We start from the raw sequence: 17,229 nt of genomic DNA, 5'->3' as shown, positions 1-17,229 counted from the left end.
CAACTTCAAGACCTTTTTGATAACGGGTGAATACATACACTAGTTCTGCTCATTTAATGTAAGGGCTCTGTACAGCAGCTGCCCATACACCGAGATTTCAGCCAGAAAAATCAGCTCTGCTTTTTGATTTCTAACACCCACACACCAACACCGAAACCTAGAGAATAAATAATTTCTTGTTCTGTTTCGAGGTGGATGACTGGAGCGTGGAGGGATAGCAGGAAAGGGTGAAGGCTGTTTTTCTTCGGGCCACTGTTCATTTGTGAAGCTGCAGCTGTCCATATGGAGTCTGGATGCTGGCAGCAAAAGCAGCTCCATTCATCACTCCGCCTTTTGCCTTTTTGAGCAGCAGCAGCACCGCTGAGCTCTGATGCCCCCAAAATGTTTGGCAGTGCCTGGAGAAACAGCCTTGGCAGCCAGGGGACAGCTGTTTGTCGGGGCCCGGCAGGGGGCTGCAGCCCGGGCACGCTGAGCTCACCCGCGTGCGGGGACGGCGGCTGCAGCGATTACTCTCCGTCAGTGCTAATCAATCTCAGCCCCTCTTCAGCGCTGATACAGATAATCTTGTGGGAAGCGGGCCAAGCTCGCTAACAGCTCTGCAAGCTGCTTCCTGACTCCGACAGCTCATTCTCTTTCAAGAAGTCTGTTCCAGCTTCAGTTCCAAGAAAGTACTAGGTGGTACCCATGCTCATGTCATTCGAAACGTTCACTGCTGGTGCGCAGAAAGCACACAGACTTGGGCTGCAGCCTCATCTGTCTAATCAAAATAGAAGTTTTCTCACAGGTAATCAGAACTCTACAGACCAGGGTAGGAGGCCTCACACATTACCATGTAATTATCTGCATTTCGCTTCTCTCCATCCACCAAACCAAGCAAAATTTCAGACAAGTAAAAATGAAGGTAACCCGACTGAGGCCCTCTTCCTAGGATTCACTAAGAGATGTCCCGAAGCACTTGCTGTACATAAGTTCTCACCCCATCTTATCTAAGGTACCAGAAGATGGAGAGTGGGGCAACAAAAGCTGAGAGAGAAGTCAGCACAGGTACGAAGGCTTGGCTCAGAACAGCGACATGGCTGAACCACAAGCTTTGTGCAGATGCCATGCCTGTGCAGAAGCATCACAGACACGGGCTAGTACAACTTCAGCAATACATACATGTTTCTCTCCATCGATCTTCTTATCAGCTGCCTGCATTGCATCCAGATACTTAAAATACAGTTCCATCAGCCTATCAACCTGCAAGGACAGAAGAGAGAGACCTAAGCAAGAGAAAAATAACAATGCCATCATCTTTAATCCTTCATGTTATGCTGTTTTTCTTCCAGCTGCAGTCTATGCAAAATACCAGGCAGTTCTGTCACTCCCAGGAAGGAACACATTACAACGATGGTACAAGTGTTGGACAGATGAGCATGCTCAGTCTGTGAGCATCTGAATGTAATCCCATGTCACAAGATGGTCTCATCAGCTCCAGCTAAAAGGAAGCAAAGAGACAGTCCCTAGCCCACTGGTTCTCCTGTGTTGTGGCCCTCCAGTTCTCCTGGTTTCTTAAATGGACTTTTCTATGCTGAATGTAGCCAAGCTTCTGCTACATTTAACAGACACGTCTAATACACAGTGGAGAGCAGGAGAACCCTGACAACTTAATTTCCTGTTACTAGAAAGGGTTTTTCTCCAATTGTTAGAGCGGGTTATGAAAAACACCTTAAAAACATACTAATGAGAAATACTGGTTCCTCTGTATTTCTCAAGTGGTGGAATTTACAAATCCCCTGGGAATTATTGGTTTGCAAAAGCTGCTGTTTCTTTTTCACAGCTGTTTGATCTACCCACCACCATGTAAATATTTTGGAAAGAATTTCCCAGACTAAGCACCACTGAAGTGACGCATTGTAGGGGAGGAATGGGGAACGTTGAGTGTGTACTAATCCAACTCCTACAATTTCTGCAAAAGAGCTTCACTAGGACAGACTGGCACCTTTCCATACTTCCCTGGTCCCGCAGAGCCAGCAATATGTGGTACACGATCAGCCCTCAGCAGCGAGGCACAACCCAGGACTACCAGCTGTGCGAGAGCACCAGAAAACAGGAGTGCATACGATGGAGGAGGCCAAGCACTAAAGGCACCACCAGCCCTCCAGTGTGTAGACAACAACAGGAAGGAGAGAAGGATGGTGTGAGTGTGCAGGTCCCTACAGACAGGCACCGTAGCTGCTTTTTAGTAACTCAGTAAGTGCACGCAGGCACCCTGCCATCATCAAGCGTCCTCTGAGTCCAGCAGCCCAGAGACTGCAGACACACGTTCCGCACACTCACCTTCTCACTGTCATTCTCTGTGAATTTATTCAGCAACCGTGTCCTCTGCTGCCCTCTCAGGTTTCGCAGAAGGGAGGCCAGAATGGAACAGACATGTTCTAGAGGAACAAAATGAAAATTGCACGCTGAGATCAGAAACAGGAGCTTATACTCTCTGTAACATGCCATTAAATTTACTACCACCACTCCGGCACGTAGCTGCCGATAAGCAGAACCCAGGTTCCTGCCAGCAGTGAGTGCAGGCAGAACAGCAGCAGAAGCAGCAAGCTGTGGCTGCAGGGAGCACAGGCAGCTCCTCTCCCACCACAGCCAGGCCAGGAAGGCATCCCCAGACCTGCTGCACTACTCCTGCTACACTGACCCTGCTTTATGTCAGCGAGCCCGAAAAAAAGCGACTTACATAAAGCACGAATTCTGCTTTAGTTCAACTCGCCGGGCTTGCAGGCGCCCTAGCAGCACGCTGCTCTTTGTGGTCTCAAGCAGGGGCCAGCCCCCGCGGAGCACCCAGCACACCCAAGTGGAGTTCGGGCCGTTCTGTAACAGGGCCCAAGCTCTCTGCTCCCCGAGGCAAAGGAAACAAACCCATCTTCTCTAAAACTCCCCTTTTACACACAGAGGGTGCAATGTGCTTCCTTAAACACAAATATTTGGCTTTCCTGGGCTGCAATGAAGTACAGAAGAAAGTGCTTCTCCTTAGGTCATTTCCTCAGGAGGATTCGCCAGTTTTATGTGCATCTTATACAAAATACACACTCGGTTTTGAAACATTTCTCATCAAGTTCTCCAGTTACAACTCCCACACATCGGCTCCGTTTCGTTTTGCCAGCGAGCAACTTCCCGGGCAGGAGAAGGAACCGACCACTTCTGGAAACCCGAGGAGTCCGGGGAAGGAGCCCAGAGAAGGGCGTCCGCCTGCCTCCTGCCCTCCGGGAGGAGGAAGGGCCACAACCAGCACTCACCTGCACCCCACATCGCTCCTGCACGGGCATAGGAGACGCAGAGCTGTGAACCATTTGCAAAATGAACGCCAACATCAGAAACAATGCAGAGCATCAAGGAGTATACGGCTCTACTAATGGGAAATAAAACCCAGCAGCAAAGCGCAAGGCAATGACAGAAGCACGGGTTTCTCTCCCTTGCTGAATCTTTTGGTGTTGCTTCCTGCCTGCAGGTCTGCGTTAAATATAGACCTTACATTATAGATACTTAAATGTATTTTAAATTGTAACTTCTTTCCCTCGCTTTAATCTTGATGATTAAGACTGATGAAGAATAATGGACATAAAAATTTCCTCACCTACAGTGATGGGGAGGGGAGAGCAGTGTCAGGATTTTATGTTTTTGAGAGGAAAATACAACGCACGGAGGTAAGGGATCATCCCTGCCATCCAACCATTTAGCGTGCATTTCCACAGTGCTGCCTAGCCCGGAGCCACAAGAAGCCTAGATCAATTGCATCAGCCTACAAGAACAAGTGACATCTACGTGTTCGTATGGATCTGTCGCACTAACAGCCAGCAAACACTTCCACTGAAGGGCTGAAGGCACAGGGGCTGCTCGTCCAAGCTGTGGGTCTGCCCTCCCGGCAGCACAGGTTATCTGCACACTACAGAAGGGCAGCGACAGAAGAGGAGAGACACGCGTCCACACGCGCCCACCCCCCCATTTCATTAGCTACTTACAAACGCAGCTTCCTCAGAAACAGATTTCTGCCTGAGGTGGTGTCAATTTTTCATGTACCAAAGAGATTGGGAGAGCTGCTGGCAGGAGGAGCAGAGGAGATAACAGGTTTATCTGGTGGCCGGCACCGCTCGGCTGCTCTGTCATTTCGACAGGCTAACATGGAGGTGAAGGATGGCTCCGGCTCCGGCACTGCAAGCTCTTGCTGCAGAGAAACAGTTATTCCACACAAACAGCTCTGAATTAAGTGTCTTCATTAAAAAACACTGCGAGAGCCCCCAAAGTACTTGCCGGCTCCTATTTCCTTAAGTATTAAAAAAAGATAGAATGAAGACTTTTTAAAATAAATCCCAACAGATACTCTGCTGTTACAGAAAGAAGGCAGAATCCTGTATTTCACACTGTTTATCCTTTTTTTTTTTTTTTTTTTTTTTTTTTTTTAAGTATTTAGGAGTGTTGACAGTATTTTAGTACTAATGTCCTCACCAATTTTATATATATATATATATATATATATATATATATATATTTCAATATTCCTGCACTAGGAAATGCATTTCAGCCATTGTTTTTGCTTTGGTGCCCACGTGCAGAAGGTTATTTATTATACTGATAAAATCTTAGAAGCTACTGAGAAATCTAAGCAAAGCGATGCAGGTTTTCTAAGAATGAGGTTATTCTTTACACACAGCATCACACAAAGCCCAGAAAACATCCATTTCCTGGTCAAAATGTTCCAAAAACGTTGTGCAGAAATGTTCCTCAGCTGACTGATCAGGAAAATGCCTTTTTCTCGATCAGTTTCTTGAAAACTCCCCGGTGTGGTTCCGTGCCCTCCCCCCAAATCGCAGTTGTGCTGCACACAGCTGGCCCAGCGAGCGCCAGCATCCACCTGCAGGAGCCAAAACCAGGGCAAGGCCTGGGGTAAGAGAAGTGCTACGGGAGAAGCGGCTGAGCCCATTTTCAGGGGATTAAACGTCCAGCTGCACTGCAGAAAGGAGAGGCGTTCGCTGGAAACACGCGTCTGTAGGCACGGGGACCCTGCCACGCTCCCACAGACTGCGCTGCTGCTCACCGCGCATCTGCAAATTTGTAGGAGTGCATAATCTGTGTGTGCTCTCGGTGTGATCTTCTCTGGAAGGGGATTAGTGGCTGGTGCTGCTCCGAGCCCTCAGAAAGCCAAGCCCGCAGCTCCCCGCTGGGATCTCAGCTAAGGACAGGCCCCGAGCACAGCGCCTGAGGCAGCGCCTCAGCCCCACGGACTCTGCATTTGGGCAACTTCCAAACGATCAAACACACCAGCACCCAGCCCAAGCCCACAGCACACGCACAAACGGGGTCTTTTTCATGGAGGGGAACAGACGAGGCCAGAGGAAAACGTTGCTGTCCAGCCCCAATTTCTAAGAACTAAACGCATTTCTCCTGTAAAACACCACCAAAAAGTCCCGCTCAGCACCACCACCGATTCCTCCACCAGCACTACCTTACCACCGGCAGCCAGCAAACATTACGAACAACACTTACCAAACAAAAGTTGCTTTTTTATTAGCAGGCAAGGTCGTCGTCTCCCCTCCCCGCACCAGTTCGCCTGCGTGTACCCGAACTCTCCGTGGCACCGGCCCCTCGGTGCTGTGCGCACGCGGCCACCGCCTGCCCTCGGCAGCTCGCCCGCGTGTGCTCACCCGCCTGTGCCAGCAGCTCTCCTTACACCAGCAGCACCCCGGGCTCTCGGGAGCCTTTCCCTCTCCAGACAGGCACGAAGACTTCAGAATGCAAGCAGTGTTTAAAACACCCTAATTAGATCGATCTTGACTTCAGCTGCAGCGTGTTGGAATACAGATTAATCTATTCCATGGCTGGCACTGGCAGCTGCAGCAGCAGGAGGTCCTGTCAAATCAAGCCGTAACATTACACTCCTCTGCCTTTACCACCCCAAAAGCTCCCTGTGTTTTTTGGTTTTCACACCCCGTTCGGAGGGATGCCTGCCTCACAGGGGAAGCAGCCCTCCCTCTGCTCCCCAGTGCAGAATCCTGGGGCAGGGGCAGTGCTCGGGGCTGCAGGGCAGCAGCAGTCTCTGGGTGGACAAGGTGTGTGATCCTGGTGTTCTGATGACCCCACCAGGATCTCTCTAAGAGCCTTCTGTCTTGTGAAGGCCTCCTGGGATAAACCGAGGTTCCTCACTCGAAGCAGAAAAGCACAAGAATAAAGCAGCCGCCTCCTTCCGAAGCTCGTAGCCTTCACGCAGAGGCTGTGGCTCCAGGTGGGTTTGCAGGGAAAAGCTGCAAAAAAAGAACCTGGAGCACGCCAGGGCCAGCCCCACGCCGCTAACAGCTCTGGCGGGCACAGAGCCACAGCCCGCGGCCAATGCTCGTGCCGACAGCGAGACGGGGGCAGCCCCAGCAGCGAGGAGCTGGGGTCTGGCTGCAGGAGGGTTACCTGCCCGCCGTGCTGCCCCCACAGAGCAGAGGCTTTGCTGGTAATTATAACAAGGGTTGACCTTTGCTCCCAGTTCAGCAGCCCGTTCCTTCCCCGGCCGTCCGAATGCAGCTGAGCAGTTCTGTTCAAACACACCGAAGCCTCTGCTAGGCATTCATTTCGGCTGACCACCAGATGAAAGAACAGCGCCTGCTGGCTGCCAGAAGGTCTTTCAATAAAGACACTCGCTATCGGGTCATTTGTCTGTGCTGCCTTTTCACTTCTCCATGTCAGAGCAACTTATTTCTGCAGCAAGGATTCATTCCAAGGGGCTTTGCTACCTTTCAGCGCGGGTCACAGAGGAGTAAAATCGTATTTACTAAGAAACAGATTTTGCTGCTGTTGTTTTTTAACGCGTACAGCTGACTAGCTCCAAAGAAGGCTTCCTTCTTGCTGGAGGGTGAACAGGCAATAAAACCCCAGAGATAGGAATTCTCATTTGGAAATTGGCTGAACTAATTCTCAGGTTATCAAATTAAGCATTCCTAAGTAAAACTGACATCCAGGACAAGAGAAGGCATTTAAATGAAGATGAATTGAACAAACATCCTTTTATAGTTCATTAGACTCTCCAAGTGAGCACAACTAGCTGGCAAATGGCTGTACGAGGAGCAGGACACCCAGCCTACCGCACGAGTTCTGATGGCAGCACCACAGCCCCGCTAACTCGGGAGGAATTTGTGCTCTCTCCATTTTCAGCTGGCTGAGTCCCTTCAGGAATTTCAGGTTAGTACCCAACACTTCAATTCGACTGCTGCTGAGGAAGTCCAGGGCTGCAGATCCTGGTACCTTTATGGCCAGCTAAGACACGGCGCGGGGATGGAGGAGGCTTTGGAACACAGCCATCCATACAGCATCAGCTGCATTTCCAGACATGCAACACGGAAGCATTACTTCAAATCTTGCCCCAGATTTACGCAGTTACCCAGAGCCAGAAGCACTTTTATCCTTGCACTCGCATGTGCCAAGCACTCACCTCCTTGCTGGCTCTGCCTTCACAGCTTGGCCAGGAGCGTGCCAGGCTGCTCTGCTCGGCAGGGCAGGACCCCCTGCAGGGCACAGTGCCGCCCACCTTGCACCCACCATGGGCAAACTCCTCGCCACAGCTGGGCCCCTGCCTTCCGACCGCTGCTCTCTACAGGCAGGTGACATTACACCATCGTTACACCATCGTTACACCATCGCAGAGACAACCACCACTGAAAGCCTGCTAAAGACTGTTAGAAAAATTTCCCTTTCTTTTTTCTTAATTACGTCATGTACGTAGAAGCATAAATACCTGCAGTTTGGATTTAAGCCATCCAGAGTTTCCCTAGAGTAAAATGATTTTTCAACACCAGCAGTGTTTGAGATGTGGTTATCCAGCACTGGCATCTTTATGTTAGCTTTAAAAAATAGAAATACATTACAGAAAAGTTATTTTTTTTTAATCAAATTTAATTTGGATTGTAAATTTTCATAATAAACAAAAGCTCAACAAGTCACATTGAGGTTTTTTTGGTAGGGTATATATTATTTTCACACATTTGAAACACCACCTTCAAGACAATAAAGGAAGCATTATTTCTGACACGATCTCCAATGTAAAAAGCAACATCACTACAGAATAAAAACAAGGGGAATGTTTTCCTCCCATCATCAGACACAAACCCCGAGCGTCTATCCCGACGCTCTCGACAGCATTACAGCAAGCACAAATTCCTTAGAATTTCTTTTTAATAAATAGTGAAGCCTCTGCTACCAAGCTATTGTAGCCAAACCTTTAAAGGAATACTTTCCTCCGTTTGATGTAGACTTGAAAACTCTCCTAGAAAACGAGCATTGGTCATTTTTCTTCTTTTTCCAACAGTCAGGACACAGGCTGAAGTTTTTATGGGAAACGGTAACAAGAGCAGACTGACTACCAGCATCCTTTTTGCTAAGGAGATATGCAGAAAGAAATGTGTCCCCAGAGCCACCCCAGCCCAGAAGGCAACAACTCCCAGCCACGCGAGGCTTGTCCAATTTCCTCTAAAACCAGCGGGCACCACCAGTTCTTTCCAGCGTTGCTGCTCAGCAGTGGCTCGCAACATCCAACTGCCAAGCAGCAGTGCCTCCAAGCACAGAGAAATTACTGCATTGCGAGTAGGAAAGTAAAAACATATAGTATGCTGCTTACACACGACAGGACAACGCCCGTGACAGGCTCCAGGGGAGCCCTGTTACACGTCTCAATTAACTCCCACCGTCGGAAAGCCGGTAACTCACCTGCCCAGTGATGCAAAGCACAGAAAATTGGACCTACTACCACAGCATCTGAGAGTTTACTTTAATAAAACGGATTTCTGGACTCATATTAATGTTCTCCATTTCTTCTGAATATTAATGAGATGGAGATATCACATGAAGACCATTTGCACAGATGCTCCATTGTGCTGAGGGCAGATTTGCCTTCCCCCCGTCCCCAAAACAGTTCAGAAGCTGACCCTTTGCTGGCTTTTCAAACAGCCAGCTAGCCCTCACAGTAGCCAGGATCATGCACGATGCCCTCTGCAGTCTCCAGATGAAGCAGCCGAGGCAGATTAGCTCCCCTTCCCGAACCAAAGAATTAAGTCAACGACATTGGCCATGGACCCAGGTGCAACTGCACTCTCTGCAGTCTCACTGCCCAAAGCCAGACACACCAGAGCATTTCCCCCTCAGCACTGCCTGTTGAGGAGAGGAACGCAGCACAGGAGCGGCAAGGCAAGCCTGAGACAAGCTCACACCTCTTCAGCTTTTCAATGTATTCATCCCTTATGGAACTGAGATGAGTAATGAACAAGATCTCAAGCATCACTGGCGGTATTTAAAGTTTCTTCCAAGTAGTCAAGTATTAACAAAATGAGAAAGGAAATGGACTAGGCATGGACTGACCCTAGATTCAGTTCAGCATAGGGTCCTGCAATAACACTCCACCACAGATTTCTATTAAAACGGAGTTTTCCAGGGAAGAGGGGAAGAAAATAGAAAAAAAACAACTTCAAAAGCGTGCAGTTATTTCTGTAATGCCTGATGTTCATTGAGTCACACTTCAGTGCCCAGAGCCATGAAAACACTGCTTTTGAGGTGACATTTGTAGTTGCCTCATTACTCTTTTCAAAAGAGTTTTGCATCAAAGAGTCAGAGCTTCAAACAACAGACCCTACAGGAGTAAAATAACTTATTAACAGCACATGAAATGGAATCGCCAGGAACTGCTGATACCAAAACAAGCAGGGCAAGTGTGTCATCACCAGCCTGCGCTGCAGCAGTGAATGGCAGGCTGCTCTGGGCTTGATAGCTGCAGGAAGAGCAATGGGAAGGGAAGACCAGCGAGCGCTCCTTGCCTCCTCCCTGACAGGCACAGACACCTGCCTTCATCCACCTCCTCCACGAGGAGAAGGATCCACGAACAGGCCTACCTTCGTGCTCTTTTTCAGTCGTTCCAACTTTCTTTATTTTCTTGGGCGATTTCATGAAGAGTGGGAAGATGGTCCTCAGGCCAAGGATGTCAACAAATTTGTGACAGTTGTCTGTGCCCTCGGGTCCAATCATGGCATGATCCAGCACCTTCAGGGCACTGCTGCGGGAAATCTTCTTCTCTCTGCGAAGAGAAAGCTGCAACTTAAACTTTTCAGGGACAGAAGGAGCTTTGAACTACGCTACTTCAAAGACACAGCATGAGAAGGGAAACTGAAGTGACGAGGGAAGTCACAAAGAGCCTGAGTGCAAGCTCTAAGCAAGATTTTCTTCAAGGAGCCAAAATATATTGACAAATACTCTTTTCAAGACCGTGGTTGAAGACAAACTATTAGCTTTGCTATTTCTTATTATTTTTATTTCTTTTTATTATTTATATATGTGCTTTTATTTCTCAGTTAAGGAAGTTCTCATCTCTTCACCTCCTTACAAACATTAGCACAAAGAGGCAGAGGAGACTGGGTTGGGTACACAAGACAAATACTGTCAGACCAGAAGGATCAGGGCGTAGATTTAGCAATAATTCACTGTAATACAGGAGCGTGTTTGGTAAGCACAGATTGGAGGAGGTCAGCTGCACTGAAGAAAACCCTTCTCCTGAACACGTGTCCGGAGGGAGGCAGACAGACCTCAGCTGCTCTGTTCAATGCGTATCACAGCGCTGACGCTGGTAGCTGGGGCCGATAACACACAAGCAGTCAGTTAAAAATTCTGTACCTCCCAAACCAGAAACAAAAGAACTTATAAAGTTTTTATAACAAAACACAAAACCTTGAGAACCTCGACCCGAGGCAGCAGGTGCCGATGCACTGCGGGCCAGGTGGATGCCAGGAGCCCGGCGCAGGCCAGCAGAGCCTACCTGCAGCCTGCTTGCCCACAGCTGCACAGCAACCCCTTCCTTTTCTCTTTGGAAGAGAATTTGTTCCCTAACAGCTATATAACTGTGTGCACATTTACAAATAAATCCCCACAGAAACAAGCCACGGTTTGCCCCTAGAGAGACGGGAGCACAGCCACCCCCCCGCCTCACGCAGCCGGCCACCAGCACGTCTCCAGTGCTGCGAGGCCCAAGCTCAGAGAGCTGCAGAAGATGCCTTTCCTTTAGAGACCTAGCTGCCTGAACCCGTAACATCATGCAGACTAAACCAAAGATGTATCAACATGCTAGCCCAAAAGCAATTTCCTTTGCTCAGCACAACCACAGCCGCGCTCAGCACACGCCGGGCAGTGGTTCCGCAGCGGCACAGCAGCGAGCGCGACCCTGCAGCAACGAGCAGTGCGAGCAGGAGGCTCAGCACCACCTCCTTCCCTGTAAAGGAAGCTAAAAATAAAGTACTTCTCAGGCTAGACAATATAAGAAATGTTTTCAGGGGAAGTAATTGCATATTGATCAGCATTTAGGAAGGTTGCACAGAGCTGATCTCTGGAATATTCATTGGGTTTAAGTTCAGGCTTTTAGGGATCAATAGCTGCTTGACTGGACTGTCTAGAGTTGATTTTATTTGAAATATTTATTCTGCTGGAGGCCAAGTAGTTTATCTTAGTCTTATCTGGGTTTATCGAAGAAACTTTTAGCTGAACACTAATTCAAAGACAAGCATATGTGAGTATCACCAAATGGAGTGACCTCGGTCTTAATGGAGAACTCCGAATTACAACTTTATTTACTAACCATTGTTTCCTCCTTTTAATACCCTTGTGTCTCATAAAACTCTTCTGGTACATGTATTATTCTAAAAAGAAAGGTGCAAACATTATTTGGACTTCCCATACTAGCATAACACCACCTCTTACTTTTCCAAATACTAGCAAAACAAAAAATACCAGACTTCATGGAAAGCGCTGCATAAAATGGTTCTGTTTAATTAACCAGAAGATTTAGTAAAGAGATCGTCTAAGTTTCCATGGGGTCATTAGGAACAGCAGGACAAGAAACCATAAAAGGATTTTAATAATCATAAAAAACATACCCTGACATAGCTGGAGTCAAGCTTTGGGGAACAGCACAGAGTTGTCCATTTTCACCTCATTTTTTCTATACAGGAGCAAATGTTTTTGTGAGGGCCAGGAAAAGCGACTGAATAGCTTCAGAGCAGAAGGTCACATTGCCCAAGCGATGCACTTTTCCATAATATCCCTTTGCTGCATTTATCTATGTGCATACAGATGCACTTTCGGTTAATAACTGGGAAAGCCACACATCATTTTTCCTATGCAAGAGAGAATGTTCTTGACACATCCCCTGGGAAACCAGTGGCTGCATCCCCTCCAAACCCTAACACAATTTTACAGTGAAAGCAATAAGCTTCCTGTCAGCACTTGCAGGAGAACTGACATTAAAAGCCTGCTCTTCTCTCTTTGGGCTTTATAAGGCAAACTGCATTTAGGTTACTAAGGCAAGGCCGAGGGCCTGTGTACTGCAAAGTGCTTCCTGACCTAAAAAAAAAATTGAATTTAATTCTTTATGACATTGATAAACTTTCCACTGGTGGCTACCAACCTGCTGAACTATCTTATTTTTGATAAAAACAATACATAAAATCCATACGCCCCCACTGCTGCAGAGATGCAAGTCAAATAATTGTATATATCGTCGCTCCCATCCTAATCCCAAACTGACAGCTTCATTCCTGCTGCCACACGCTCTGTCCTTCAGGACTGCTCTTCTCCAAGCCCCCTCTGCTGAAGCTCCATGCTCGATAGCCCACCCAAATTCCCCTCAACACTGAAAGTCTGGGTCCTGTGCACCGCATCCAGCACACGGCCTGCTACAGTCATCGGTGTGAAGAGCATCAGCCACCCCACGCTCATTTCAGACACTGCCACTTCCACCCAGAAACGAGGAGCTCACGCACGGCAGCAGCATCTTTTGCTGATGGCCACACGTCTCAAGTCTCAGCAAAACGGGAAGGAGGCTGTTTTCATTACTGTCTGTAGGAATCTCCCGAGCATGCTAAATGTTCAGCTGAAAGATGCCATGCTTCCCCGCAGCCCTGGGTGCGCAACCATTGAAAGAACAACTTGGCTAGATGCGTTTGGTAGCACTAGATACAGAATCCTATGTTCCCTAAGACAGTAATGGAGATTCAAGCCTGATATCTTTATTCTTGCACAGCTTATCTATCTCGCACGTCAATAAACTTTCAACTTTGCTTATTCGTCCTTTCATCTCCACAGACTATGGTGCAATGATTAACCACCTCCAAAGTAAATACAGAAACCTGCAGATCTCTCCCCCAGGTTTTCAGAGGACACGGACAGGAGAGAAAAATAATCTGCCCTGTCTGTGGGTATGGAGGTCAATCACAACTGAGTGACATTTCTATTTGTTGTTGTTTACCATCAAGGTATGAAGATACAAAAGCGTAATGCTCCTGTGCTGTTCTCTAGATACCAGTCAGACTGCACGCCTTACTTGCAATGCCAGCCCGCAGGTACTATGGCCGTGCTGTTCAAGAGCAAGGAGCAAGAAGTCTACTCTGTCCAACTAGGCACTGTCCTTTCTAGATCGGATTTGCAGCGTGGGACAATTCCGTTGTTTTTTTTTTAAATAATTAAAAAATAAAACACAAAACAACACACACTCAGGAAGAAGTTTTCCAGCTGGGATCCTGATACAGAGAACAGTAAACATTAGTTTTTCCCTCATTTCTGGGCTCTTAAAAGTCACAAATGCTAAGCCCCACCCACATGGCACAAGAATTCCAAGTAATTAGTTCTGCAAGGATAGCTTAGCAGCTTAGTTCTCGAGGCAGAGGGAGGCTTCCCCTCTCGTCCTTAGTTTTGGAGCTTTTCTTTAATTAGCTTCAAGAAAACCCAGTGTTCCTATTTGAATAATCCACATTCAGTTATTTATTCAGTTCCCTGCTGCTGCACATTACCCAGCCATGCGCTGCAGGAATACATCATTTCTTGTTGGTGTTTGCTAAGCAGCCACCGCATGCAGCTTAGCACACCGGGGAAAGCAAGACAGAGCCCCACTGTGCCGGGTCCTGAGGAAGTCTCCTCTCAGAAGCTGCAATCCAGTACCCGTCTAGGAAGCCAAAGGGAACACAGCAGAGAAGCCCTGGAGATTCGTGGTGTGACAAAAGACGTCACAAGTAGAAATGCATACTTATGCCTACTTCACAAAAGGAAATTTTGTACCAACATCCACAAAAACTCACAGCTCAGAAGACACAACCCAGTGAAACTTGAACGCGAGAACCAAAGGAAAAAAACATTCTCCTTGCGGAGATCCAGAAGTTCTCTCTTACCTTCGTAGGGGTCTTTTCAATCCTTAGAGAATTAGTGGGGTTATTATATGTTGGGATTATTATACATGTATATTGGCCTGACCCTATAATGGGGTTATTACAGTAACACCATTTCTTAGGAAAATGAGAAAAGTGGAGTTCGTATGTCTGAAAACATCAAAGTAGCATGCTGAAAAGAGAAAAACACACTAGCATATGAATTGTATAAACAGAAAAATACAAACATCTTGCTAGAACATGTGCTGGTAGCTCAAAAGCATTCAAGAAAGTCACAGTTATGAGTACCTAAGCATCAGATTCATCAGCTGCAGGCCCTCGCCTTTCAAGAAACGATCACGATTGGAGCTGAGCATCAGGCAGGAGCAAAGAGAGTCAAACAGGTTCTCCATCATTTCCTGTTCTTCTGCTGTACTAGGGTTGTGTCGTTTAAACACCTGCAGGACAAAGAACACAAAATTTCCCCAAAATGGAGGGCCCGGTTTGGTCCACACTGTTGCAGAATATGTATGAACGTTTTGCATCACAGCCTTCAACACCTGACACGCGGAAGCCTGCAGCCATCAGAGCAGCAATCACACATCACCGATGCATTCTCTCTTGTAGCTGTGCTGCCCTTTTTGCTGTCCTGACCGTATCCCAACAGCTGTGCAGCAGGCTAACGCATGACTAGAAAGACAATGCAGGGCCTCCAAAGGGAAAGGTAAATTCACTGATTACACAATTCACAGAACTATGCGGATAAGCTTGCTACAAGAGAACACCCAGGCATAATGCACACCTGGATGATCTGCTCTGCAGCACCCTAACGTACGGACGCTGCTATCACCTATTCAAGAAATGTAAGTGAACAAAGAACATTTTACCTCCAGCCAGCTCAACAGCAGAAGCAATGCTGCACAGTGCTTGCAGTGGGAAATACTAAAGATGGACAAATTCTAACCTCCCCTCCAACCCTCCACACAAGTATAACAAAATAATTTAACTTTTTTGTACCTCGATGTTAACATCTGTTAAACAGGGATTGACCTCACTTAGCACGGACAATACATGTGAGTGGAAGTTACTGGGGGCCTATGCCACCACTAAACGTTAAGCATTATCACATTTCAGTATCTGCAGATTACTAGGACAGCACTACACCCAGGATCCGTTCCACTTGCTCACAACCCAGCCTGCGAGTCTCCCGACGGTTGAGGATGTATGTGAATTACTCACAGATAACTGCTGAAGCAGCACATCGATCCCATCCAGCTCCCCGAGCAATTCTCTGTTGTCTAGACGGGAGTGGGGGGAAGGGGGAAAACAGAGAGAAAAATGAAGCTAACTGTCAGATTTTACTGCCATCTAACACTGATACATCAGCAAACAAAATCAATATGGCTTGACAGAGTACAAAAGCTGCAGAAAAAGAGAGGGCGCATGCGTACAGGAGAGAGCATACACAGGAGAGCGAGCACAGGCAAAGGGGAGCCAAAGGCAAAAGAGTGCAGTCATGATCTGAAACAAGCCTGGGGCCTATCCTAACAGAATATCAATACCAGAGGCATGTCTCACCATCATTATTCTGAAGCAAAATAGCCAGCACCTCACTGCAGTACAGCTTGTTGGCATCAAACGGCATCTTAGCCTGTTGGTGGAAGGAACAAAACAAAGACCCATCAGGGCACTGCTCCGTGTTTCACTGAATCTGAAGAACGCACTGATCAAATCACTGAACATATAAGCAACACTTGAAGCAAAACACAACAGCAGCAATTCTGCAGTATGCCTCAGTGACCAAATAATAATTCTTCCTGATTCAGGGGTGACAGTGTGTACGTGTGTCCACACGCATATGCCAAAAACCAACTCTGATCCTTTGCGTTATCCTACATAATTCCAATTGCCCAAGGTGATTCAAAAAACCTCACAACGGACTCCAGCTGTCTCCTTCTGAGAAGTTTTCCATGATATTGTATGTAGTATGCATATGCATGGGCTCATCCCTATTCTGAAAGGCCGCACCTGCCACCAAAAATGGAATTTCAGAAAACACAGCACAGTACCATTGAACAGTAGCGGTCAAAGTTTGATGAGGACCAAACGCTGCAATTGGCTTTAGCCTGCACAGTCACATAACATTCCTTTCATACACTCCCTCTGCTAACCAGATAACAGAAAGTGGTTTGCAGTTACTATAAAAAAAATTAAAAATCTTAAAAATCATCAGTAACTAGCCGTTCGTATTTCACTCTTCAAGAAAAAAAAAAAAAAAAAAGTACAAAGTAGTAAGTGCTGGGCTTAACACATCCTATTTGTCACCCCCATTTTTCCCCTCTAATACACAAGTACCTGCAGCTTGATTGAGCAAACCTGGCTGTGCCAGGCTATGTGTGGGCCAATTATCTCAGCCAGCTACCCAAGGGTCACAGTACACAAGTATCCTGCAACAAAAACATGAAAAGCAGGAAGATCCCAAATGCCACGAGTATTGACTTTAAATAAAGCTTTGCATTGAGAACAATCCCCAAGCACTCTGTAGATGATGGTGTTTATAGCAACCACGTCTCACTGGCATGAAAGGGGGATGTAGGCAGGTGCCTGGTGCTACACAACCCTACCTGCTACCATCACAGCACATACCGACTGCTGTTGTACAAGCGTTAGGAAATAACGTCCTGTTCTTTCAAGGCTGCACAAAACACCAAACCCTGCTTGTGTTTGGAGAAAGGAGCTATTAAGCTTCCCCATCTGAGCTTTCTCAGGCAATTCCGACAGTCAGAATACAATTATGCAACCTGAAATGCAGTCAGAGAACAGAAATTCACACCGTGCCATGTGCCAGATGTCCTCACCAACTCCTAGACAGAAACCTGATTTTAAAAATCATCCTAAAGACGGTCTTCAGCAGCAGAGCTCTCTACGCTGAGATACCGCTTTAATCCTAAACACATCTGTCAGGGCGAGAGATTCCAGACCAAGTGCTGCCAATAGCAAAAGCTCCTGGGCAAGGATTTTATTAGCGTGCATCTCCCCACCA

The 17,229-nt window shown here is 47.2% G+C and overlaps 1 protein-coding gene across 1 annotated transcript in view; it reads right to left on the bottom strand.

Moving 5' to 3' along the window:
- Positions 1-17,229, bottom strand: part of CTNNBL1 (catenin beta like 1) — a 46,463-nt gene that overhangs the window by 11,012 nt on the left and 18,222 nt on the right. Inside the window, 6 exon segments of the mRNA XM_084538110.1 lie at positions 1,159-1,239; positions 2,320-2,417; positions 9,897-10,078; positions 14,496-14,644; positions 15,426-15,484; positions 15,765-15,837. Coding sequence (XP_084394236.1) covers positions 1,159-1,239; positions 2,320-2,417; positions 9,897-10,078; positions 14,496-14,644; positions 15,426-15,484; positions 15,765-15,837 — 642 coding nt within the window.

The sequence above is a fragment of the Aythya ferina genome (assembly GCF_964211825.1).
Source record: "Aythya ferina genome assembly, chromosome: 16".
NCBI lineage: Eukaryota > Metazoa > Chordata > Aves > Anseriformes > Anatidae > Aythya > Aythya ferina.
Note: the sequence above shows the minus strand (reverse complement) of the source record. Positions and strands in the feature narration are given on the sequence as shown.